Below are 26,428 nucleotides of genomic sequence, written 5' to 3'. Positions count from 1 at the left end.
TTCGGTTTGTGGTTTGTAAGTTGGTTTCAGAGTCCAAAGTCCAACACTGAAGAGAAGCAAGGTAGGATCTGTGCTGGGAGGCAAACGAGTACAGCAGCAGATAACAGACATGAGGAAGGAGAGGGAGATGGACCATTTAGGAAAGGAAGAGTGAGAGGTGAGTGAGGGGATAACAGTGGTATACAAAAAAAGAAAGAGAAATCTGCACTTGTGGGTAAACAGCATAGTTGAAGAGAGGAGAGGATCCTGGAGATGAGAGTTCAAATCTGAAAAACAGCAGCGATGATGAAGGGACAGAAACAGGATGAAGGTTGGAGATGAAGGTGTGGCCGATGGATGGTAGGATAGGATGAAGGATGATATGAATGTGTGTGTGGCTACTTTCGAGAAGGAGCACCGTATAGCAATACTGTGTGTGACTGTGTGACTTGTGCAGATGTTTATTAGTTACAGGTATTGAGGACATGACTGGAGACTAGATACGGTTTTATGACATCTACATGTATCCATCTATCTGAAATACCTGCTGTTGTAACCTGTGTTATACACTTTTCTATAGTGCTTTCACACAGATGTATCAACTTAAATCTCCTAGTTTCCCAATAGAATTCAGTAAGTTACAAGTATTTACTACTAATTTGTTTTCCCAAATACATTTTGTACAGAAACATAATTGCTGCCAAGATAATGTGTAGGAAGTGTTACATTTATGTAGCACTCATGAGCTGTGTGCTGGAGTGCTACAAAGCAGCAGACAGCAGGGTTTGCAGTGCAGTTAATTTTAGCTGACAAGAACACCTTGTATAAGGGTTAGGAATACATCGTGGTTTTGGTTCAAAGTAAATAAAAGAAGCACATTGTGTCTCATCCTTCAAGTTGCTTTTGACTTTTTCAATAAAGTTATGCAGCTATTATAGATATTGTCTTAAGCCAGAATCAAATGATATTGTGAAAACAATGTGACCAGTAGTTGATCTACAGCAGACTGTTTAACAGTCCAGCCCACATCTTTACTGTTCTGGTTCACTCTCATCACTCTCATCGCGTCATTTTTCAGCTAAACAGCTCTAATGGCCCACTTTACACCACATGCTCAGTACCAAATGGTAAACAGACATAGTTAGCAGCTAGTTGGTAAAGACAGTGGGTCTTGTTCACCATGTCAACTTTAAAGGTGACAATATGTCAATGTTGTGTTCACAATTTGTTTAGGCTGTGGAAATAAAGCTGTTCTTGCTGGTTGAGCTAAGACCAGGATCTCTTCCTTACTTTAACCAAGTGCTGTGAGTACCTGAACTTTAGTTAAAGTAAAAGACTTTATTCATTATGTGCAGTTATTGTATGGCTACATTAAGTATTAGGATTCTGTGACTTGGCCAATGCGTTGATCCATGTTTCCTGATTTTACTGATCGAAAACTTGTTTTGGGTTAGGGTTAGGGCAGCAATACCTTCCTTTTAAAATGTATTTGCTGTTGCAAATAAGTAGTATATAACGTTTTTCAAGGATTTCTAGGAGGCATTTAACAACAATATATTAGTTGTGTCATATTTTGCTTATTTGCACGAGTCAATACATTTGTTGTGTCAGCTGTTGTGTTAGCTTTGTTAGTGTCCAGCCCAGTCACTACAGTTTTTGTGTGGAATTATACATTTCTGCAAATCACGGATATTTTATAATTGTATGTTAAAAGTATATAAAAAAACATTTTTACGATACGAGTCTTATTATGTTGAGATTACGCGTATATGACCTGTTTTTTAATTCAGGAGGAGGATTGATAGGTGGTAGCATGACAGCATGAAACCAGTCTTGGAGACGACGTATAAACATTTGAAGGCGTGAAACCACTAGATATTTTTTATCAAGGGACCACTTCTTAAGACAGCGTTTTAACATTTGAAGGCATGAAAGCACTGGATATTCTTTCTGAGACCACTATTTGAGACAATCTTTCAACATCTGAAGGTGTGAAACCACTGGATGCTTTTGACAACACGTTTTCTTTCCAGTCATGTTTGTGGCAGCAGAACCAGGCAAGCCAAAACATTGGTACCTAAGCGTAACCAGATCCAACCAAGTTCAGCACTGTCACAACATAAAATTGGAACGTGAACATAAAGAAGCATATAGATGCAACATCAGGAAGTGTCGTGTTTCAATGTATCAAACATTTTAACACATCTATATATGGTTTGCAGAAATGTACATTACCAGCATTTATTCTGGCAACTGGGTTGTACTGTCAGTCACACCAGGGTTGACCATCTAAGATAAGTTTGTGTTTGATGCTCACAGCTGGTGAGCATGTTGTTGGCATTAGCTAGTTGTTGTGAGAAATCAAGTCATCTGATTTGAAGTCAAAGAAGACAAGAAATAGGAAAAGGTTGTGGTTTGCTAGGATTGAGTTCAGAGAGTAGGCAAAGTGAGTAGACTAGGGGTGAAACAGATGTCTCTTTCAAGAACAAAGTGTTTAAAAGCCATAATTATAATGATGACTATAAAACACAGCCTAAGGGAATGTAAATGTGTCTCAGGCTCCTGATTTTGTGATCAGAGTTTAGCGTTTCCCCTATAAAAATTGTAGTTTGGCTTTGGGGTAGAGGCTGATCCAAAATCAGTGCAATTTATGTCAAGCATTTAAAAAAAGAAAAGAAGAAAAACCACAAATATGGCCACAGTAAATGGGAGATGTGGGGAGCAGTTCTTCAAGAAACATTCTTCAAAGCTTATGTTGATAGAGGACAATGAATTAATGACTGAATGAATGATTGTGGAGGAGGGGAGGGGAGGTTACACTCGGGGCTTTGGAACACTCTGGAACATATAAATGATCAATTGCGTCTTTCAGCAGAGAATAAAAAAAGTTTTGGCTGTCCAAAGCTGCAGTCAAGCCACAGAGAAAACAAAGGGAGGAGAGGATGGATGAAAGGATGGATGAAAGGAGGAAGGGAAGTGAAGAAGCTGGCCATACACTTTAATGTACTGGCGTCATTATTCTCCTCTCATTTTACCCTTGCGTAATCGTTCTGTGTCATTCTCTTACATCTCTCTAACACCTCTCATCCTTCCTCTTCCCTCCTCCCTCTGCAGCGTCCCAAACAGAGTCTGTTGTCACATTCCTTCCTTTTTCTTTTTCTTCTTTTCCATCTCCATCTTATTCACGTCAAATCTCTTTCCCATGCCCCTCTTCGTCCTCCATCATCCTTTTTCCCCATCGTCGTCAGGCTCTCCGTCCGCCACCAGCTCCTCCTCCTTCGTTTCCACCCCTGCTCCTCCTTCTCCTCTTCCTCTCCTTCTTCCTCTACATGGGGAACACCAGGAAGCCGGAGAAGGTGGAGTATTTCCATCCTCCCATTAGGTTTCCTCTCTCCAGTTTGAGGTAGGCCCGGTCTCCCTTTTCCATCTGGATCAGAACACCATTACTGGCCGCCTCACGCGTCACATCCTGGTCGCCAGCAAACGCTGAAATCACCGGCCAGCCGTTGTGCATCAGGCTCACCTGGATAAGGCAGTAGAGAACAGACAGTTTACAGATATAAAAGAGACAAAGGAGAAAAAAAGCTGACAGACACTCTCCCACACAATCAGGGAAATGTAGGGACATTTCAGGATGATGCTTTCATGTGGAGTTATATTTTTAGACTTCCAAGTTGAGCTGCAAGATTTTAAAAAATCCTTGCGTCATTTCACTAAGAAACATGCAGAAATGCATGTGGTTATGATAACGACACACTATTATATATGCAGGGAGTAACTTTGTGCTGTGCAGTCAGCACATTATCAATAGATATCATGTGTACCTCTTTTTTTTTCATTTACCACATGGCAAAGATTTTACAATGACTTGGGCAGACATCCAAACACACAAAGACACAAAGAACCCACACTGTGTCTGACTCAACAAATGTTTCAATGGGGGAATAACAACCTCTTCTTACAAAGCGAAGTAGCTGTCAGTGATGCATCCTCTCCCTTTCCAGGCCAGCCAACGTACACACCAGACAACGGCTTTCATCACTTCTCTTTTGAGCAACAGCAAAAATACAAGCACTGCCTGGATTTGTTTCCCCGGTATGCTTCACTGAGAAAGGTTTTTATGCCACCCCTGGCACCAATGCAGCGCTAAAACAAACTGAAATGAATTTTGGAGAAATGTCTGTTTATGCCAGATCACACCTTATAAGACCTGTGAGATTACAGCCTTCCTGTGAGCAAACTCACTGTACCCTCCTAAGGAAAGAGAGACAACACAGGGTTTGTGTTCAGCTACATTTTTAAGGCTAGTTGTAGATTACAAGACCATGACTACTACATGATGACTGTTACCCACATAACAACATTTATCAGACATCCTCATCCGGCACACATACTGCGTGGGCCTATGGCACTTGGACGGTCCACTCCTGGCCAAATGTCAGTCAAGAGCGGACCAAATAAACCGAAACTGGACCAACTCCAGATCCAGCCCACCAGAATAGAATGAGCTGTCGCCCAGATTTGGACCAGCTATCGTTTATTTGGTTCACTCTTAGCTGGCATCTGGCCATGCTATAGCGACCGCCCAAGTGCTATCATTCCACGTGGTATGTGGGCCAGATGAACGTATCAGGTGTGGGCCAGATCTGGGCCACAACAATTTTGTTATTTGGGTCAGCACCAGGAAGGGGAAAATATGTAAACCATTTGGGAGACAGTTATGTCAGCTGGCTTTAGAAATGGAGGCTTTATTATCAAATGCAATAAAATCTTAAAGAGTATAAAAATCTATAATGGCAGCAAAAAGCACAAGCTATTTATGATTTGAGATTACTGATCTGACTAAAATGTCTGGAAAACAACACACTAAGGCAGCTCGGTGTGAATGTTCAACTGTGTCCCAAATCCCATCAGGCTGTTGTGCACATACCAGTGTTTCCCACACATAGACTTTACATGAGCTGGCAGCCCAGGTATTTTTGGCGACCTATGTTAGCATTTCATACTGTTATTTTGTTTTTCATCCAAGAGAACGACTTTCAGACTTGCACTGTTGTCTCTCAACATTTTGACACCATGTGTCGTCACTATGGAAATTTTCCAAATTTCTTAGGTATGTATAAAAGCTGTCATGTTGCCAGCAAGATCATCAGGATCAGGAGACACAGAGTTATAAACATTGCGTTCTGATCATATCATTGTGCTCTTTGGAAGACAGCTTTGAGTTTTGTACAATGTCAAAATTAACGAACTGTTCAGCTCTACTCTTAATTACTACTAAATTTAATAACGCAGCTTAGTGGAATCTGCCACAGGTGCACAGCCATTCTGTTGGAAACACTGTAGACACCATACATGTTAATAAAATATCTATTGTATTCAAATAGTCTTCCAAATTAAACAAAACAAAATATTTTTGCATTTCCAGCATAAAAATGCTACTCAAAGGATCTGCTTCACAACCTAGTGCTTCTTTCTCAGCATTGTACTGTCTTTACCATTTTATAAACAACAACAACAAACTGTGATTTAAAAGTATATAGCGACAGTGCTTTCACACATAGTACCAATGTGTGATTGCAATTTGTTTCATTTCATTATTTACACAGCATACAGGAGTTTTATGGCTCATGTTCTGACAGAAATTCCACCTGAGCTCTTTATACCCATCAAAATACCTCCGTACACCCTGAAGTAAATAATTATAAAACTGATGCTTACTTATGGAACACAGTCATCAACATCCCATAATTATACACTTATCCATCTCATTCTACCTAATGGTCAGGAGAGCGAAAGAGGATGTGTGCGTTACGTGTGTGTGCGTTACGTGTGTGTGTGTGTGTGTGTGTGTGTGTGTGTGTGTGTGTGTGTGTGTGTGTGTGTGTGTGTGTGTGTGTGTGCAGCAGATGGAGAGCCTGTCAGAGTCAAGAGCTCTCCTGGCCAGGCACTCCTCCTAATAGCAAACTGAACATAGTGACTCAGACTGTATGTGTGTGAATGTGTGTGTGAGTGTGTGTTGCTCTGAACAACTGGCCTGTGAATTTGATGAAAACACTCAGACTATACTTAAAGTTTTTTTTATTATTATTTGGATGGAAACACAGCACAGGTCATGGACAAACTTAAATTTCAAAATGTTGAAAATGAAGTTGGTTATTTCCAAACAAATTTAATAAAAGAAGGATTTCTGTATTTTCTCAGTATATATGCATACGCACATATATATGTACATAATATATGTACAGTACAGTAGCCATTTGAGGCCAAGATGAGGCAGAGGAGGCATCGCTCTGTATGAGATGAGAGATCTTTGTTTGGGCTGTCTGACCTGAACTCCACTCCTGCTGAACACATCTTGCACAGTGGGGAAAATAACTCTCCTCCTCGTCCATGTTTATTCAACTTCAAACTTTTCCATTTGACAGTTTCTTACTCCCCCTTCTGATCCATGTGCTGTTCTCTCTGAAGTCTAGACCACGCAACAGTGACATAAATCACTGTTCCTGGACAAGGAGAGGTCACTCAGGGCAACAAGTTTCACACTATTTGCAGCGGCTTTAAAGTACATTTTAGGAACGAAACTGAAGGAATATTTTGTGGAAAGTCTAATTAATGAAGCAGTTGCAGTGTAAATTTCAGTACATTTGTGGTTTATCCCCTGCTGATATATATATAATGCACAATATTAAGGTTTTTGCATAGAACAATAATTTCCCAGGACAAAACAATAATGATAACACTCTGACCAGCAATACCACAACAGCGAAGTGCACCAGTTTTAATGTAACTGCAGTAATTAGTGAAGGCTTCTAACAGTAAAAACACTGCTTCGTTAGGATCCACCTTGATTAATTACAAACATTACACTGTTAATGAGACTCTTCACTCAGTGAGGGAGTTGATGTGTTTTGGGAGAAAAATCCTTTCAAATGATTCTCAATCTAATTTCTTTCAAATATGAAGTTATGTTTGATAACTGCTAAATTATAGCAGTTAAAGGTGCACTTTGTAGATTTTTAATCAGAAGAGAAAGATCTTCATTGACTGATTTTTTTATGGCTAAAACAACCCAAATAAACAAACTGTGTTCTTTTTCATGACTGAATAAACTGAATAAACAAACTTACCTTAAATGACAACACACGTTCATACTGTTTTACTGTTTATGTTTGGCGGACCCTGCCACCTTTCTAGCTTCAAACAGTGTTCTGGGGATCTTATTTTCCTCTGAGAACAGCTTGTTTATTCAGTTATGGAAAAAATAAACATATCTTTGTATTATCACCTCATTTATATTGCATATATTAAAATGTTGAGTTTAAATACTGCATAGCGCCCTTTAAAGTAACTATTATGTAAAAAACAGACTCAGACATAAATGTAAAATAAGTGACATTCACCTCTTTCTTGCAACAAATCAAGCAGAAAGACTTAAAGGAGGCCAGTCTAAAAATATCATGTACTTTCTCCCCCACCCAAAATGTCAAGCTGAGCCCAATATTCCTCAATTACACATGATGGACACTTTGGCTAAAAAGTATATGTAGACGGGGGAGAAAGCAAAAGCTTCATCTTAGCCTCCAGATATGGAGAAAATAGAGATAAAATAAAGAGGGAAGAGACAGGTGACACTGAGAGACACTAGCATAGATGGATTTGTGTAAGTAGATAAAAAAGAGAGTCAACGAAAGAGGAGAGGAGGGGGGGTTAACCACGGGAGGAAACGCAGACAGAGGAGGGAGACTGGGCTGTGGGGAGGGGGTGTGGTTCCTGTCCAGTGTGCATGTAATGCTTTCAAACAGAGACAGACACAGCAGACAAAGAAAAGCCAGCATCACTACATCACTCTGTTACCCTCAGATACACACACACGCACAGACAAACAACGCAGACAAAATCCAGCCTCTCACCTACCCGACCGTTCAGCCAAGTCACTCATGTGGAACTCGTACTTACAAAGCCCCCACCCCACCTTCTCCGAATCCACGTTTTTTTTTTTCTTCACACTCATGAACTCTCTTTCTTTCACTCAATTATTTAAACAGGTTCCATTGTTGTCTTGCTTATTTAAGCACCTGTCAGACCTGGAATCTGTAACATCGCTGCGCTCCTCTGTCAGTTGCAGTAATGGCTTCTTGGCTTCAGCACAAAAGTCTCTGTTGCAGAGGAGTGCCACACTGACTCTGTTAAAACAAGATGGGACTGTTAGATGGGCTGCTGGAGTGATTTTTGGCTTTTGGCATGTAGGAAGCAAGTCAGGACTGTATTATCTGAAAGACAAAGGATTATTTACTGTATGATTCCATCAAGCTGCACTGTTAAGTTTGGTGCACGGACGAGGCAGAGCACTTCTTCTCATTTTTTTACAAAAGTATAGCAGCTTACAAGTCATTCTTTAGGGCAGGGCAGCCAAAGTAGGGCCCGTGGACCAAATTTGGCCCTCCATAAGGTTTGATTTGGCCTGCTAGGTGCTTCCAGTGAAATAAAATGTTAAATAATGTTTTTTAAAACCATAATATAAACCACTGTTTATGCCATTTTTTATGAGGTAAAATTGCTCTTTAAATATATAGAATCCATAATTCTGAATTATTTTTCATAATCTGTGCATGGCGGGAAGAGTGACACTTTGTGCGGGAACTCAGTCAGTTAAGGGCATTTCAGATCCAAGTTCCAATTTTTGCATCATAACAATACAATACAATACGATCAGCGTTTGCTTTTGGCCATTGGCCCACCATTAAGTTTGGATTTTGGGCACCCCTAATTTAGGATCAAATCTGATGCTTTACTGTGATCAAAATGCAGGATTTTTAACTTTGTGTCTCCTGATTAGATACCATACTTGCTGCTGGTATCTGACCTTTCCTAAAAGTGTCAGTATTTGTATTTAATTGAAATCATGTTTTTTTCATTTAATAAATTACACAAAAGGCAAAAAAAATTGATAATTTTTACCTATTTCAGCCACAGGCGTCATGTGGAACACAGTGATTTTGCTGCGGTTAAGCTGATACTTTTTCGCAGGGTGGGATATGCATCATGGTGCTTGGCAACTATCATTGTCTACCGTCAGAAAACGGCCACTTTCAGCAGCGAAGGATCATCCAGAAAGGCTGATGAAGGTGAGCTCCGCTCCACTGCCCTGCACAGCACTGCCTCTTTGTGGAACATAACATAGGAGAGACCGGGACAGTTGTACCACTTTCCCATAACTAGCTGAAATTCTACATACATAATATGATTATGTTTGGTTATGTGTGTGTGTGTGTGTGTGTGTGTGTGTGTGTGTGTGTGTGTGTGTGTGTGCATGTGCATATATGTATAAGTACCTATGTGTGTATGTTTATGAGGTTGACAGCAGCACTTCTGCTAGTTATGGAATTCCGTCACTTCCGCTGTTCAGGAAAAATGACATTATTTTCAAACATGACGTCAAAATGTCAACTTGACAGAGCGTTTATAGAAACAGTGCAAGTCTGAAAGGGTCTCAAATCTCTTCATTTCTCCCTCTCTCTATAACACACACACACACATGCACACACACACAGCCACACTGGGTCAGTGTGTGTGGTGTGTGCCAGTGATGTATAGCTCTAATAAAGCTGTGACACTGGCTTTAGAAGGATGAGACTTTTGTCACACACACACACACACAAACACAAATGCACACACACACACCTGTGAAGAATAAAGTACGTGTTGGTTCTCCCTGTATGCGGCTATCTGCCACCCCCTCCCCCAATCTCTGTCTCTCTCTTACACACAGACACACACACACACACACACACACACACACTGTCAACTACACCCTTACAATTACCACCCATAAATATAAAAGCATGATAATAGGGCTGCACATTGTGTCAGGCCTCGATCGATCTGCATTCATTAATGCATAAGCACCAATTAAGTGGCTGAGTAACAGAGAGACGGGCAGACTAACGGACAGAGAGAGAGGAGGCAAAGAGAGGACACATAAAAAGAGGGAAAGGGGTGAAATGGAGTGGAGAAGGTTCGATATGTAAATAGAAGTTGGCTGACGTCTCAGTGCAGCACTTAATGCCAACGACATGATGACATCCTGTTATTGCATCATCAATTCCTGTCCAGTTGACTGTCTTGACATGACAATGATACTCCTCTCTGTCTTCATCCTAGTTCTCTTTTCCTTTTCTTTGCCTCTCTTTCTCTACATCTTTTCTTTTTCCCCTTTTTTTCTTTTTTCATTTCCTTCCTCTTCTTTCATACCTATATTTTCCTTTGCTTTCCTTACTTGAACCTTTTAAGCCTCTCTTTCCCTTTCTCTTTTTTTTCCTCCACCATCTCTCTCTTACAGACTGATGTAGATAGATGTGGTGATGGATACATTCATAATAGCACGTTTGTCTGGGCCTGTGACACCCTCTGTCTATAAAATGGACAAGTTTCTTCTATTGAAAGTTTTCTCGAGTTTGTAGCAAAGTTACTGAAGGGTCATTCAGAAGATGGGTACACAGCAAAAAGCAAACCTCTATCAGGAAAGAAGTGTTCCTGGGAAAAAAGACTGGCGTCAGCTGATGTAAGTCAGGGTACTTACATGTCATACTAACCTCACTAGCACTGACGCTACTTCTTTTTGATGTTTCACAATAAAGGTACAGGCAAACTACCTACTTAAAGGTGCAACATGTAAGAAATGGCCACCTGTCATATTCATATTCCAAACAAATAGGGGGCAGCATATCACCAGAGCAACCATTAAATGCTGTTAACTGTAGCTGTCATTAGCTTATTAGCTAAGCTAGCTGTGTAGCTAGCGCTCCTATTAGCTGACCCGGACTGGGAGCTTGGAGCAACGGGGGAGTGTTGGTGTTGTTTACTATTACATGTCTTGAGGTAAAAAGTGGCTAGGGGCTAGCTGCTTAGCATGCTAACCACAATACATAGATGTCTTTATCATTAAAATCAAAACAGTTAATTCATCACTTTTTGATGATCATCTTGATTCTTTTTTTAATAGTTTCAACTACAAATTGTACATATAGCACCTTAAATGTTAAAGGGACCGCCTGGTGGTCGGTGAACGTACTGCAAGTGGGCTGCCAGAGGTCATTTACAATCAATAAATAAAAGGTTTTTAATGTTCAATTTTGTAATTAAGCTTGACATGGCCATTAAATATTTGATTTAATATTTACATGAAAAAAGTAAATATTAAATCAAATCTGATGATGCTGGCTACAAATCCTAATTACTCACAACCAGTCACCTGCCAGTCACCCACTGGTTTCAATGTGGAAATTAGTGTCTCGTAACGTGCTTTGCATTTTGGGATAATGCTGCTGCTCATTATTAGAATCTGGAACATCTGTGCTGGCCAGGAGACTTTATGTAGGTCAACTCTGTTTGTTTATTTGGTGGTTTTGATTCTCAGTTTTCTTTGCTTTGCTTATGCACCCTTTACACAGATATGCTCAGATATTGTGGCGCGATGTACAAGTACAATCCAGAAATGCAAATACCACCCTGCAACTCTCTGTGGACCATGGCTGTGTTTTGTAACCATTACTATTAAACAGTTTCTCCATTTTGGGCAAAATCTGTACATAAAAGGGAGAGGAGGTGAACATATTGTATATTCTAAATATATGAAAGAGATGTTTGTGTGCAGTGTCTTGTGAAACGCAATGAAGCAGTGGCCATACAACAGATTCAGTTACCCTTTAACAACTATATTTTACAATCCCACAATTTAGAGTGCTATTGCAAACAAAGGACAGTCAGTCTTCTAGTTTACTTATCCTCAATCAGTGCTTTGCTGAGTGTGACAGGTGTTAATCTTTATTTATCACCTCAGTACATCTCATTGGTTGTCTATTACAGGAAATCTCAGAAAATTATAAATGGATTTTTATAATTCACTTTGAAAAACTGGACAGGCACGAAAGAAATTACTCACTTTTCGCATTGGTGGGAGAGGTTTCACACCAGAACCTTCAGCCAAGTCGCCAGAATGAAATGTTGGCAGTTATTTTTGCAATGGACTGATAAGTTCACATTTGTATGTGTCATTTCACATTCACATTCTATGTTAATGACCTGATTCTCATATTGGGAGGTGGAGGGGATGGTGGTGGCGTTACAGCTAGGCGAAAAGACTGCCAAGCCAGTGACCATAGTTCAAGACTGTATTTCAACATTTGCAAGTGCGAAACCACAGGATACTTTTAAGGAGGGCTTGGGACAATTTCCTGGCATTTTTGTGGTGACAAAAAATGATTTTTTATGAGAAGTCAGGGTGAAACAGTGGGGGTCTTAACTAGACCATGAGACATCTCCATCCATGTTTTGATTTTAAGCCACAACATGATGCATTCCTAACCCTGATGAACCCTGAAGTGTTTTATGTGCCTAAACCTAACCAGATCCTAAACACAGCATGGTCACAACATAAGACTGAACTGAAAATGAAACCCTATAGAAATGTTAAATTTCAACATATCTGTGGTTTGCACTGGGTGCATGGTCGTAGGGCCTCATCTTACCGCTGGTGCAAAGCTGTGTGCAGTGCAGTGCAAGTGTCATTGCCAGTTTCTAACTGGCACAGTTGTCATTTTCATGCCAGTGCCCACGTTGTGTAAGTAGCAAATGTGCTTGTGCCCACCTGCGCACTGACAAGTGCTGCTGTTCAAATAGCAATGTGCCAGGTCCTGGCGTACCTAGCTCTAAAAAGGAATGGGAGATTCAACTCTGGTGAATTTCATGTCACGGCCAAAACACACCCATGACTAAGAGTCTAAATACAAACCCTTTGTGCCTTGAGCCTTACTTTGTGCCCGGATTATCTGCTGTTTAACATAGATATAGATCACTGAAGCCAGTTGGTGATGTGTGTGGAAGAAAACTTAATTTTGCCGTAAATGTGCAGTATAAAGTCAGTCATTGTATAAAGTCAGTACTGGTGTGCTTTCCATTTAGTCAGATCTAGTCAGATGATTCAAGCAATACATTGGTATCTGTACAGGCCTTTATCACTGAAGACATTTTGACATGTAACAGAAGGAAAAGTACAGAAGTGGATACTAAAATTATTGATGGCTGAATTCTATTTAGCTGCTTCAGTTTCAGGGTCCTGGTATTGTACATGCTGAATCACTGTCACGCTGTCATGGCTTACTGGGACATTTGAATAAAACAAAGTCTTTGCACATTTTATTAGTAACACCTGTTTTCTTCCTGCGATGTGAAGTCAAAATATTTGCGAAGTCAAAATATCTGCGGTATAAAAGGTCTACCAAGAAAAACTCCATCAGCAATCAAATTGGAATTTTCTTTTCTTTTTGTAAAAAATGAATCCAGTGTGAATTTGCAGTTCTCATGGCCTATTCCTCACTTCTACTGGTCATTAATGATTTATTGTCTGAGTGTGTATACAAATGTTCTCTCAGCTAGAAGGATTGTTAGCAATCTAATTTAATAAGGAACAGCATCTTATATAAATCACTTGTTCTCTGTGTAAATGGCTGTAGCACAAAGTTTGGATATTTGCTTTGTTCCTGTGCAAACACAGCACGGGATGTTACTGTGTTGTATAAACTGTAGTGATTATGAAGAGTTTCAAGGAAAGCAGTTTGTGACTAATTAAAAAAAAAAAACAAGCAAAAATGATGCAGGTCAGAAGTTGAACCAGTCACATTATAGACCGGGACACAGAAACAGATCTTACAAACGTCAGATAATTTGCTAAGCATCAATATTGCCTCAGGGAACAACATCATTAATGTGAGGACAGCCCTGAGCAGAGCCTTCACCCTCCATATTACTTCTTTAGTGGAAAGCAAAACAGGCAACTCTAATTCAGTTACCAGATGTCAAACCACACCAAAAGAGAAAAATTATTCAGATAAGTCAGTTGAGAACATCAATGAGCGCAGATGGTTCCATGATTTTTAATAGCATTTTCATCGATCACACCAAAAAACCAAGCGGGACTAATTATGTGATGCTCAGAGAAACAAAGCTTATGATGAGCTAAAATATAAAGACAAATGCTTTATATCACTCTCTTTCAACAAAAAATAACACAAAACAAATAAAGAATTGTGAAATAGTGCTGAGGGAAATATTGTCTTTGTTTCATCACTTCTTTATAACTTATGAAAAACTGGCATCTGAGACCAAAAGTCAAGTCATATCATAATACTGAGAAAACTTCCTCCTGTGGCTGAACTGCAGCTGCAATTCACAAACCGATCTCTGCACTCTGCACCATTGACACTGCCTGCCAGGCAAGTTTCATGTTGTAGACACACACACACAAACACACAGGTTTGCACAGCTATTCTCGTTAGGACTTTACATTGACTTCCATTCATTTGTACAGCCTAACACAAACCCTTACTCTAATCCTCACAAATGCATAGGTGGGCTTCATCAACCAGGCACTCAACCTGACAAATGTGCACTCATGTCTGTTTTTACATACATGAAGCACTTGTGCACCACTTGCTAAATTTAGCCTTCGATGCTTTTATTTTGTCAGTTGACAGCATTTTTTTTTCAGTATTAATACCTTGCTTTTTTAGTTGAGTAGACTTTTGTCAGACCAGCAACTGATGTTGTGTACTGTCTACACAAAATTGCCTCTTGAGAACAACAACTACCAACCACTGTAACCATTTAGGCAAATAGTATATTGCCCTATTCTATTTGAATGAACAAGAGCTGGGGATTATGTGGACAGGCACATTTAACCGGAGCATTTGACCTTCATTTCTATAAGTAGGCGGGCTTAATCACTTAAGCCTAAGTTCCCTAGATCCCAAAATCCACTCAATATTTTCTTGGGCACACTTTTACCAGACAGGATGTGGAGAACCAGAAGCCAAAGTCCAAACAACATGTAGTTCTCTGAACTGACAACCAAGCAACTAGGTTCAGATCAGTACTTCTTAATAAATGAAGGCCAATCAGAACTGAAGAGACAATCTGATAGAAGTGCTACTGAACATGGGATGTAAAAAAACAACAACTTTTCCTCGAGATATTGCTGGTAGACAAGAGCCCTCCAGAAAACGGCGGATGTTGGGCAGATGTTCCAGCTCTTTCTTACCAACCAGCCAATAGTTTAGAGATGTTGCAGCAGTTAGGCAGTAGAACTGGAGGGGATGCCTCCATCACTGTGTATTTTCCATAACTGCCTTCAAAGTCTCAAAAGTCAAGTTGACAGAAGAGCGTTCAGGTGTTGCACACACATAGGGAGGGTCAAGCTCACTCTTGTCACAGCCCTATACTCGTGGTAACGCATTTGTGCAATACTGTTCTGTGTGCTCTTATCAAATGCATGCACCTCGTTTTTATGTGTGCAGGTTTTGAGATTAATTAAATGCCATAGAGGAGTGCCATTTCTTCCTATCTATTGGCATCTAGCCTCTTTTTCAGTGCAGCAGATGAGACATCTCCTTCCTCTTCAAAATAAAAACCAAAGCATTCAAACACAGATTTGGACATCTGTTACCATGGCAAAAGTAGACACTTGGAGGCATTTGGGTCAGCCCTGCACTGAATGCACCTCATTTAATGCTTTCATGACAAAAAAACAAGACTCAAATAAGGTTTCCCTAGACTTTAAGAAACAATAAAATATTCACATTTTCAGTAATTATTGATCTAAGAATCCAAAGCAAATTCTAAGTGATCAAATTAAAGCCTAAAGAGCAGTTGGCAAGAAATGTGATTTTCTCTTTTTGGACTATGTCTACAGTCCTGATGATTTTCTTTTGTTGGGTCTTTGCCATAATCTTGTTCATTTTAAATAACAATGAATAGTCAAAGATTTCTTTCTCTCACACCTCCTCTCTTTCACACATGCAAGTTCTATAATGTTGTGCCAAACTGAAGGAGATGGAGCACAGGTTGATTGGATAATAATAAAACCAAGCATCTGGCTTTCAGACACATTGTCTTATTGTGTGTGTGTGTGTGTGTGTGTGTGTGTGTGTGTGTGTGTGTGTGTGTGTGTGTGTGTGTGTGTGTGTGTGTGTGTGTGTGTGTCAATGACTTAAATGTCAAAAGAGAGGATGGGAGACTTCATCTCTGTTATCAGTGAACTGTGGGTGTTTCAGTTATGTGCTGTTTCTTATTCAGGTACAATGGCACTTCTTTCACTCATATAACTGAAATATCAAATGTTTCAGGTGTAATATTTTACCTTTTTACCCATTTTAATTTTGCATTGAACTGATCCTTTTTTCAACTCATTGTAACACACAAAGTACATTTGAAGCTGATGAGAATGTCATAGACATAATATTGGACAAATTAATTTTTTTTAACAAATTTTGACGCTGAAAGAAAAGAAGAAAAAAATGACGAAGATAACGCATATCAACTTCATTGTGTAAAAGTCAGGGGATTTTTAAATTCAGTAAGATTCATCATCTGGAACCATGAATGTCTGTACAAATCTCAGTCATTACAGCAGTTGTTGACACATCAGTCTAGACCAAAGTGGTGGTAACATGTCTAAATATGACTCTACCCCAGCACAGCAGAACTTTTACACCAGCCTTTGCAACAACCTCACAAACAAGCAACTAAAATACATAGTCTGTGTGTGCGTGTGTGTGTGTGTGTGTATGTGTGTGTGTGTGTGTGTGTGTCTGATTCTGCTCTCAGAATATACTGTCTCTCTGGCCAGTTGCAGACAAACCAGCTCCATTATCCCTTTTTTTCCTCCTGTTTTCTCCATCGAAGAGAACAGATAAGGTGTTTATTTATGTTTCTTTGACTCGCCTCTCATTTCCCTGCGTCTCCACTGTACAAGATGAACACTGTTTAAGCCAGCAGTGAGAGACTACTGTATTTCTATTTTTTCTGTGTCATAGTATATTTCATGCCGCTCATTTCTTTCACACCATGTGCAACACATCACTGAACTGCTGGCCCCTTACTACCCTCAAACACACAGCTGTGGTACGCTGGGAGTGTAGTGACACATATTAATATTTCTTACATTGTCACTGCACTATTTGTGAGATGCTGCTGGTCTTAAACACCGTATGAGTATTACAGAGGTGGTCATAGATCATACTTAAAGACTAGAAAACACACACTATAGAAGAGATAGATAAGAAGATAGATAAGAAGTTGATCTGCAGAATATATAAAAAATGACTTGCTCGAGTGAGAATTACTTAGAGGATTTCCTGGTCAACAGTGTTTAGGAGCAACATAACACTTTTTAGAGTTAGTTAATTATATGGACTATGACTTTATTACATTTCACCCCCTTCCAACAAAATAATTTTTTTCTTGGTACACCACACACCCCTGCACTACAAGGTAATCTTCAGCCCTCAACCTTATTCTTATATACAAATCCAGGAAAGTACCAGAAGTAGACATGTTGCTGGTAATGCTATGTGGTTCCCTACAATTTTCTACTTCTACCTTTATTTTCTATGCAACGCTACTTTTTACAGTGATGTCTAAAAGATCTCGAAAATCCCATGCAGGGTTCAGCTGCTCCAGCAGTGGTAAACTTCAACTTTGGAAAAAAGGAAAAAGAATATATAAAAATAGAGTTCCCTCAAGAATATTAAGATTATTACTACAATTTTCATTGATTGATTTTGAGCCTCTATGAGTGACCTGTAGTTGGCATTTTGTTGGTCATCGCCAGGTAATTAATGAAGTAACCTTGGAAGCCTTTTTTTTTGTTTTTCACTAATGTAACTGGTCTGTAATGATTCTAAGTGCTGTATCGTAGGTAACTGGACTTGTTTCAGTTTCTTGAAGACGTCTCACTTCTCATCCAAGAGGCTTCTTCAGTTCTAACTAACTGGAGGGGAGTTGCAGGCTTTTAAACTACGTGTGGGAGTGTCCTTACAGAGTCGTTAAGGACACATGTGAGCTCTGAGTTTTAGAGTCGTTAGGGCCACTTGTGGGTCGTTGGTCAAACCGGCCTTCACGTGGGTTGTTAGGGCTACCTGAGCCCAGGTGTGGTTGGTTGTTAAGCTTTCTGGGGAGGGAACTCAGTACAGCATTGTAGGTGGGTGATAAGTACTGCCGTAGACCACCTCCTCTGTTTGAGGTAGATGGATTATTTTACTCTTCTTTCAAACCATCTGTCTTCTCAAGTTGTTAAGATGTTTACATTGTTATCCTCAAAGGAATGATTTTTCTCCTGCAGATGTAAGTGGACAGCAGAGTCTTGACCTGAGGAGTTGGCCCTCCTGTGTTGTGGCATTCGTATATGGAGAGGTTGTTTTGTCTCCCCAATGTACAAAACTGTGCTATCCTGGCTGCATCTGCTAAACGACTCTGTAAGGACACTCCCACACAGAGTTTAAAGGCCTGCAACTCCCCTCCAGTTAGTTATAACTGAAGAAGCCTCTTGGATGAGAGGTGAAACTTCTTCAAGAAACTCAAACAAGTCCAGTTGCCTACAATACAGCACTTGAATGACCATGACCTGTATGACTGAGAACCTTCGTCAACATCTGTAATGATTACATCAGAAGTGATGCACGCCTTTGTCGAGCTCATGAAGTCAAACTGCTGCACCTGAGTAGAGCCGCACCGTGTAGACAGAGAGTTCATAGTTTAAGAGGAAGATAACGCCTCTGCAATTTGCAATACATGTTCCACAAGTGTTCAGAGAGGAGAGATAAGCCTGTGAGTTCTGACACAACAATCTTATCAGAGCTATGGAATATTAAATTATCAATTTTTGCTCACCACATCTTAGCCTTTCTAGCCCTCAGGTGTGCAAAAACTGTAGGTTAGTTACTTTTCGAAATGTGAAATTATTGGTTATCTTATTGTACAGGCCATTAGAAGCAGGTAATCAGGTTACTGATTATCAGTATCAAAAGAAAAAAAACATATCATGCATCCCTAATACCATTATTATATTACAAAGTCCTTCATCACTTTTCTCTAGACCTCCAGTACCTGTTCTGGCTATTATGTGATATGTAAATAATATATAATATTAAGATCGTAATCCACCTGAGGTACGTTCATCAGTAACTGGGGGCCACTGTCTCACATTGTCAATCCAACTTTCCCATGCTGCTGTCACTGTCATCCGGCAGCATCAGACCCTGAGTCACTCCGATCTGCCACTGCAGTAATGGCGGAATACACAAAGGCTGCTGGATTCATCTATAAGGTGACTTCACTACTTGTAGTAGTAATTCAGTTTTGTATTGGTAATGTTAATTGTCTTGGGGCAAAGTTCATTTTTCTCCCCTGCTCTGCTGCACCTGATGAAGCCTCACTAAGCTAAGCAGCCTGAAGCACCATCCTGGCCACCAGTGAAGGTGACCCATGGAGACTGGAGTCACATTTGTTTCTTTCCATGTAGCCCAGTAAAAAATACATTGCAGGTCGAGCAGGTGAGATGTGAGCCTCAACACACAGTGTTACAAGAATAGGTATTTACTGTAACTATGGTACTATGAATTCAGTTTGACCCCCAGGTGTGTTATCTAGGCTTTAACACACATCAAATGTGTCTACGTAGACGCAGGGAAAGATATATCAACATGCAACAATCTGACACAGCAGTTTCATAGTAATGACACAATGATGACACATGACAACTCAAAACTACAAATCTTCTGTTAACAAATACGGATGTTTCATATGTTTTTTGACATTATTATATGTGTATAAATGTATGTGTTCGTCTGGCCATTTTTGTGTTTAGCCAGTGTTTAGCAGTCTGTTGGCTGTAGTGGAAGGCTGCATAGGGAATCAGACAATATTAAATAAACTGTTTGATGATATCTGAGGAGGATGTCTAGGAGGGAGAGCCAGACTCAGTGGTTCTATACACCTATCAATCTTTTAAAAGTGTTTTTAAAACAGAATTTGTCAACACTTTAATGAAGCTGTGCTTATATGGTGTAAGCAGTTTGCGACAGCACCATAACCGTTTAAATCAGGGAACATTCATTATAGATCATATAAACAATATAACTATATTAAATACACTGAAAACTTATTTATACTACTTTATTCATGTTTTATAATAAGCATCCACTTGCCTTGTCAATTACGTTAATTGCCGAGTCTTTATGTGTTTCGCATGCGGTGGAACAATCATCAGTGCTCCATTAAGTAGTATTTACTTCATATAATTCTGCCCTTGGAATGACACCTGCTGACAAGCCAATCACTTCAGGTAGCTAATAAAGACTACAGCAGTCATTGTGGATGTCTTCCCTGGAAGTGAAATCAGTGACTATGACTATGGTCTCTCGCTCGTTGTGTTCAGAATATCCTACCACCCACATGTTGATTTGTCTTTTCTAAGATCTGCTTAGAAAGGCCACAATGATTCATTTCCAGTTTTTACCACTACTAAATGTTCATGTTTATGAAATTAAATGCCTATGGATTACGTAAAGGTACAATAGTGACACTTTAGGTTTCTGAATGCACCAAATACTGACTCTTTGGGTTGGTCTGGGGCCAGCCACCAACCCGAAGCGTCAGCATTTGATGAGGTGGGATTAAGACTGGATAATCACCTGTTTTACAAAGTGGACATTTAAATCAGAGCATATGTAGTGCACTGAGTCAAGACATTTAACAAAGCTGATGCAAAACACATTTGGATTTCAGCGTGGTATAATTGTAGTGAAAATATATTGGAACATTTTGGTATTACTAAAAATCTTCATGCACTCCAATTAACTCCAATTATGTTGCATTTGGAAACAGATTGTTCAGATTGCTATTTCTCAGGAGTGAAATATCTCATTAAAACATGGGACAACCAGAGTAACCCAGGTTAGACAATAAAAATGTGTGCATTGTAAACCAATGTAAAAACATAGGCTGGCCATGACAGAGCTGAAAGGATTCTGCTACTCTGAGTTCAGACGTTAAGGGCAGTACGTAGAAGCTAAAACCTTTTATTATCAGAGTAGCCTGCTATGCCTCCAGGTCTTCTACTCTCAACAGGAAAATGAAAGGTTTAATACGCACACAGCATGAGGCATTATAGATGTCTTCCTCGTGTGTCTTTCACCCTGACAGAGCAGATGTGACCCGAGGCTTTACAAATGTCATTTTTGAATGCTCAAAACACCGTTGTAAAATACCACTTATTCACCGTGCTGAATGACAATAAACAGCATTATAATAGTCCACTCCATGCTTTAAATCTCCTGGATGATTTTTTTTCTCTTTCAATTATCTTTCTCAAATTCAGATCCACTGCACTACTCTCAAATAATACCAACACCCACTTAACAGTGAAAAGCTGATTAGTAATAACAGGACTGCTTGCTTATGTTTTGATTTGGTTTGACTTGCTGTGCAGCACTTTAACAGACGGCACATTAACCCCTGTCTTATCCCTCAAATTAGTTCCAACATACAGTACAGTACAGTACTGTGGAAAAAGACATGTCTGCTTTAAAAGCCGGCCCATCAATCCAGAGAGCACCTCACATCGTTGAGCACTAATATCCTACCAACACCTCATTTGTTGGTCTTTCTGATCTGCAAGCTCTCTGTTCCGAGCTGTAGGTACAAGATGCTCACAAACAGAAATGAAATTCATCTGTCTCAATTTCCAAATGAAGGAAACAGAGACGTGTCGGAAAAGGTTGCAAATGAAATGAAACCCTGTAACAACAGGAAGTGTCTGATGTGTAAATTTTAAGTGATTTTCATAAATACTGTAAGAAAGCTAACCATTAGTTGAAGTGCAGGCACAGCAGATGGGTGGTATTTTGGCTAGCGTGGTGGAGTCCTCTTCAGATCACAGAACGCACTGTATTTAATTTGCAATACTTGTGTTTAATTGCTAGGTGGAAAGCGAAGAGAAGAGGTAGGCTTGTGGCGGCTTTTTGACACCCACATCACTTCTCTCACACCTCACAGATAGATAGACAGATCCCTGCACTGAAGAGGACTGATGAGCGATGGAACAAACAGTTTATCCTTCCCTTTGTACATCTACCCAGCATCCACTGATCAATAATTACTCATCATGTCCTCCAATCTCCTTCCTTCCTACCCGTCTCTTCCTACCCGTTTTTCTTGGACCTCTTTTTTACGTATTTCTCCACCTTTTCAGCTCTCCATTTGCCTTTCCCGTTAACCATTTTTTCTCTTTACTTTCTTCTTTTAACATCCTTCCCTCCATTCCCTGTTCCCATGTCCCTCTTACTGTTTTACATTTCCTCTCTCTTCCCAGCCCTTCCATCCCTACCGCTCTCCTCTCCCCGCTGTCTCTCATCTCTCGCATGCACCACAGTAGCTGCCTCTAAGGCAATCAAACAGTGGGAGTTTTCAACACAGCAGATGTGCCGGATGGATGGGAGGATGAGTGGAAGAGGTTGAAGGTGAGCGGCGCACAGGCTGCGCGCTCGGAGGAGAGAGGACAACCTACACCTGCGTGTGTGTTCGTGTCAGGAATGTGACAGAACTCGGCTTTTTCTAACCTAAAGTTTTTAAAATTCAGTTTGGAAATGTTATGATTTAAAAATGTGGAGGGCCTTGGAGGGTTTAACCTAACAAGACTTTGCCCATAAGGGATGTACTCTGGAGTCTGGTTGTTGAAGTCATCAACATGACAGTTTCTCTGTATTCGCTTTTAGTCCCTCTTTTACCGTCTTACCGCTAATGACGTCCCATAGCCATACTCCTGTTTTATACAGAGGAAACAGCACAAACAACAGTGTAAACGCGATGTGAAAGGCATAATCACCATTGACGGACTTAATTACCTCACAGCCACGGGTGAAGTTTGCCATCCACGGCCTATTTGCGTTCAGTCACACAAAGCTGACTGGGATTATGCGCCCTGGCTTGACGTAGCTTTTCCCCCCTCGCACATCGCCCGCGCGCCCTCCTTGTTGTTGTTATTGTTGTTAGTGCTGCTGCCATACTAATTAATTCAAGACTCCAATAATAAAGTATAAGTAGCAAAACATAATGCCGAAGCCCCGGGGAGTCGACAGCATAATTACACAACAGTTTAATTTGCAAGAGATACATTGTAATTAACGCTGTGTGGCTTGTAAAGCACTGTCACGTGCGTGTAAAATGCTAGAAAATGGGCTTAAGACTGCTCAAGTGCCTCCTATCAGTTGACACATCAAAAGGATGTGGAGACTGCATCTGAGGCGTGGTGAGAGCCAGTTGTTAGGATGAAAGGAGAGCTGTGATGGGGCATACTGCAGGCGGTGTGCGAGAAACAAATAAGTGGAAAACATGTTATTTCTACATTAAACCCACGTGAGTGTTTGTGTGTGTGTGTGTGTGAGGGAGAAAATTAAAAATGCCTGTCTCTGTTTGCTCTGTTCAAAAATGTACTTCATGTTTTAATCTCCTGAATAATCAAAAACCTGAGTCAGCCTGCTGCCTGCTCTCATGAAGGCAGGCAGGGAGAGAAGGGAGTGTCGCTGTCCATGGTGCTGGAGGGGGGCCCCTCCTCGCGCTCACCACAAGCACCCCCGTCCCCCTGCTGGCTTGCACGCGCCTGATTTGGCTCCGTCCTCTGTGCATGTATTGATTAATTATGATTGGGCCGGCGGGTGGCGGGCGACTGGCTTTCATCTGTTAACGCCCGCCTCCGCGTCGTCCTCTCCCGGGAATGACATCTCAAACATCTACAAAATGACTTTCAGTGCTGCTGAGATTCAACTTTTATGAGGGTGGGGGGGAACAGTGTGGGTGGGCGCACACACACACACCCACACACATATAGGTAAAGCACTCACACACACATACACACACACACACACTTTAAAAACATGTGAAAAGACGTTACCTGTATAGTTTGGCGGTTGTAGACTTTCACCACGTGGAAGTTAAAACTGTAAATCCCTTTGCGCGGCGCGATGAAATTACTTCTCTCCTCGTCAAAATTCTTCCCAATGTTTACTAGAACCTACGAAGGAAGGAAGGAAGGAAGGAAGGAAGGGAGGAAGGAAGAAATTCAATGATAAAATTGCATTTTCTTTTTTATGTCAGTCACAGTGTTTGTATGAAGCATTTACTGTGAGGACATCCTGACAAACAAACAACATTAGCAAAGAAAAGTAGAGCCTGCATCTTCATTTATTCTTTTCATTTATTCATTTCAGTCTAATTTCTGAGACAGAATCAACATATTTATCCCACCTGTCATTATTTTACATTTCCTAGAATTAAAATCGAACTTTTCATTTTCTTTCTGATAAAGAGCTCCAGAGGGCCCCTCCTCTGGTCCCGGACCACACATTCAGATTCACTGCTGTAGCGGATTAACTGTTTTTATCCAGGCTTTTTTTTTTTCCTCCCTTGTCAGAACTCCCAAACTTTATGCGCAACGAAAAGAGAACTTAATCAATCTTTCAAATGAATTTCTCAATTATGCATTTCTGCAGCCAAATGTCTGATTTTATGGACGGAGGCGAACTGTGGCGTGTAATTGAACGGCAGTTTGAGGGAGAATTAACCTTTAGCGGCAGGCGGGTAGGACCTCGCCCTCACGACCTGCCGTTACTAAATTATTTGGCGAGATGTCAGCTCCCATATCCCGTATTGTCGGCTCGGAAAAGTTGAAATATTCACAAGGATTGCCTACCAGGTTATACTTACCCAACCACTTTAGAAAATGCATAACCTATAAAAAGAATCGTCGCCGAGTCGGATTCATTTCCGCTCCACTTTTAGTTATCTTTAATGGAGCAGCTCTCTGCTGTCCACGCGACCATTGCCAGATGTGCGCCTGATGCGGCTGCGCTCACGTCCAGCCGCTGGAGCCGATATCAACAGCCTCATTTAACATGCTTTTATCGAGTTTTAACACAACATGCTCACAACAAGTTCAACCTTTACCGCAGTGCTCGGAGTTTGTTTTTTTAAGCAGACAATAACACCGAATGAAACAGTCATTTTAATGCTCCGTGGCGCAGAAAATAGACCTTTTAGTTTCTGTAAATTGTGCGATATTTTATTCTTCTCCAGTTCTCTCTCCTCCACCGGTTATTTGACAACTGCTTTATCAGGCAAAACGCACGCCACACATGGAACACACGAGCACACACACCATCTGAAACTTCATATGTGCGCTGATCTACATCATTCCTTCATCAGGTGGTGTTCCGTCGAAATAAAACACTTTTAAACTGACGAGACTCACTACAAACAATTATAAACTTAACGTACTTGCGTCTTTGATTTTTTTGTTTTGTTTCGTTCTGTTATTGTTAATTCACAAGAGAAGAGATATTATATTTTGTTTCTCCTACCCGGTCGAAGTAGATGACCATGGTCCGGTTGCTCATCTCTGAGGGCTCGTGGTTGGTGTTCCGGACTGCGGAGAACGCCACCTTGGCGCTGCCCGAGCGCACCGAGATCCCGAGCGCCGTGCCCGTGGGGTCCGAGGTCGGGTTGGAGTCGCACACCACGAGGCACTTCCCCTCCAGGACGATTGGTTCCGTGTCGTTCTGAGCGCGAGCCGGGCTCGCCGCGAGCCACACGGCACTCAGCAGGCAAAACGCCAACATACCGGAACGGTGGGTGAACTTCTTCGGTCGTCTTCACGCCTCAAACCGCGGGTCTATTCCCCTCAGAAAGTAAGGTAGCAAGAGTTTCCCAGTGTCCCCGCGACGGACCGTGAGCAGGCTTCTTTTACAACTAGATGCCACTCCGTGTTTGGGGTTTAATTAGCCGGCAGCAGACACTTTGTCCCTCGCGGAGTCTTTTGGAGGGGTAACCAGGCGGGATATTTTTAGGCGCCTCTCCTTTTTGTTCGGAAACCAGTTTGTCACCTCCGTGTCTCCGGTCGAGTCGCGAGTTTTTTACCTGTTCTTTTCCTCTTTTCGCACTTCTCAGCGGCGTCTCTGTCACTTGGAAACACAATAAGCGGGAGTCGGTGGTGCGTAGGGGCCCTGGACGAGTGACGAGGCAGCAGAACTCATAGCGCGCGGGGGGGAGCTCCGTCTGCTCTCTCTCGCGCGCGCTTGAATTATTGATATGTGAGATATGAGAGTTTCAAACACAAAAGGCTCGCGAGGAAGGGACGCGGCGCGCGAGCGCAAGATGCTCCCGCCCTGGTCCTACTCTTTTTTTCTTCTTCTCCTTCTTTTTTTTCCTTTTTTCTTTTTTACAAACCCCGGTAACGGAGACCCATCATCGGATTAGCGCGTGCGCGTCTTCGATATTTTCCAATCACTGCTGCCGACCGCCCTCCTCCCCGCCCCGCCACTTTATCTCCCTCACTCTCTCTCTCTCTCTCTCTCTCTCTCTCTCTCCTCGCTCCTTGCTTGCTCTCCCCTCCCCTTGTCTCTGACATCTATCTATCTATCTGTCTGTCTGTCTGTCTGTCTGTCTGTCTGTCTGTCTATCTGTCTGTCTGTCTGTCTTTCTATCTATCTATCTATCTATCTATCTATCTATCTGTATGTCCGTCTGCCTGTCTGTCCGTCTATCTATCTATATGTCTGTC

General features: G+C 41.1%; 1 protein-coding gene across 1 annotated transcript; it reads right to left on the bottom strand.

Moving 5' to 3' along the window:
* Nucleotides 1-26,091, bottom strand: cbln1 (cerebellin 1 precursor). Its single transcript, XM_084365199.1, has 3 exons — nt 25,230-26,091; nt 23,765-23,884; nt 1-3,502 (listed from the first exon to the last, which is right to left on the bottom strand). Exons 1-3 carry the CDS (start codon nt 25,485-25,487, stop codon nt 3,305-3,307), a joined length of 576 nt encoding a protein of 191 aa, XP_084221325.1. The 5' UTR covers nt 25,488-26,091; the 3' UTR covers nt 1-3,304.
* Nucleotides 26,092-26,428: the final 337 nt, after the last annotated feature.

The sequence above is a fragment of the Pagrus pagrus genome (assembly GCF_965226575.1).
Source record: "Pagrus pagrus genome assembly, chromosome: 10".
Taxonomy (NCBI): domain Eukaryota; kingdom Metazoa; phylum Chordata; class Actinopteri; order Spariformes; family Sparidae; genus Pagrus; species Pagrus pagrus.
This window is presented reverse-complemented; position numbering and strand designations above follow the sequence as displayed.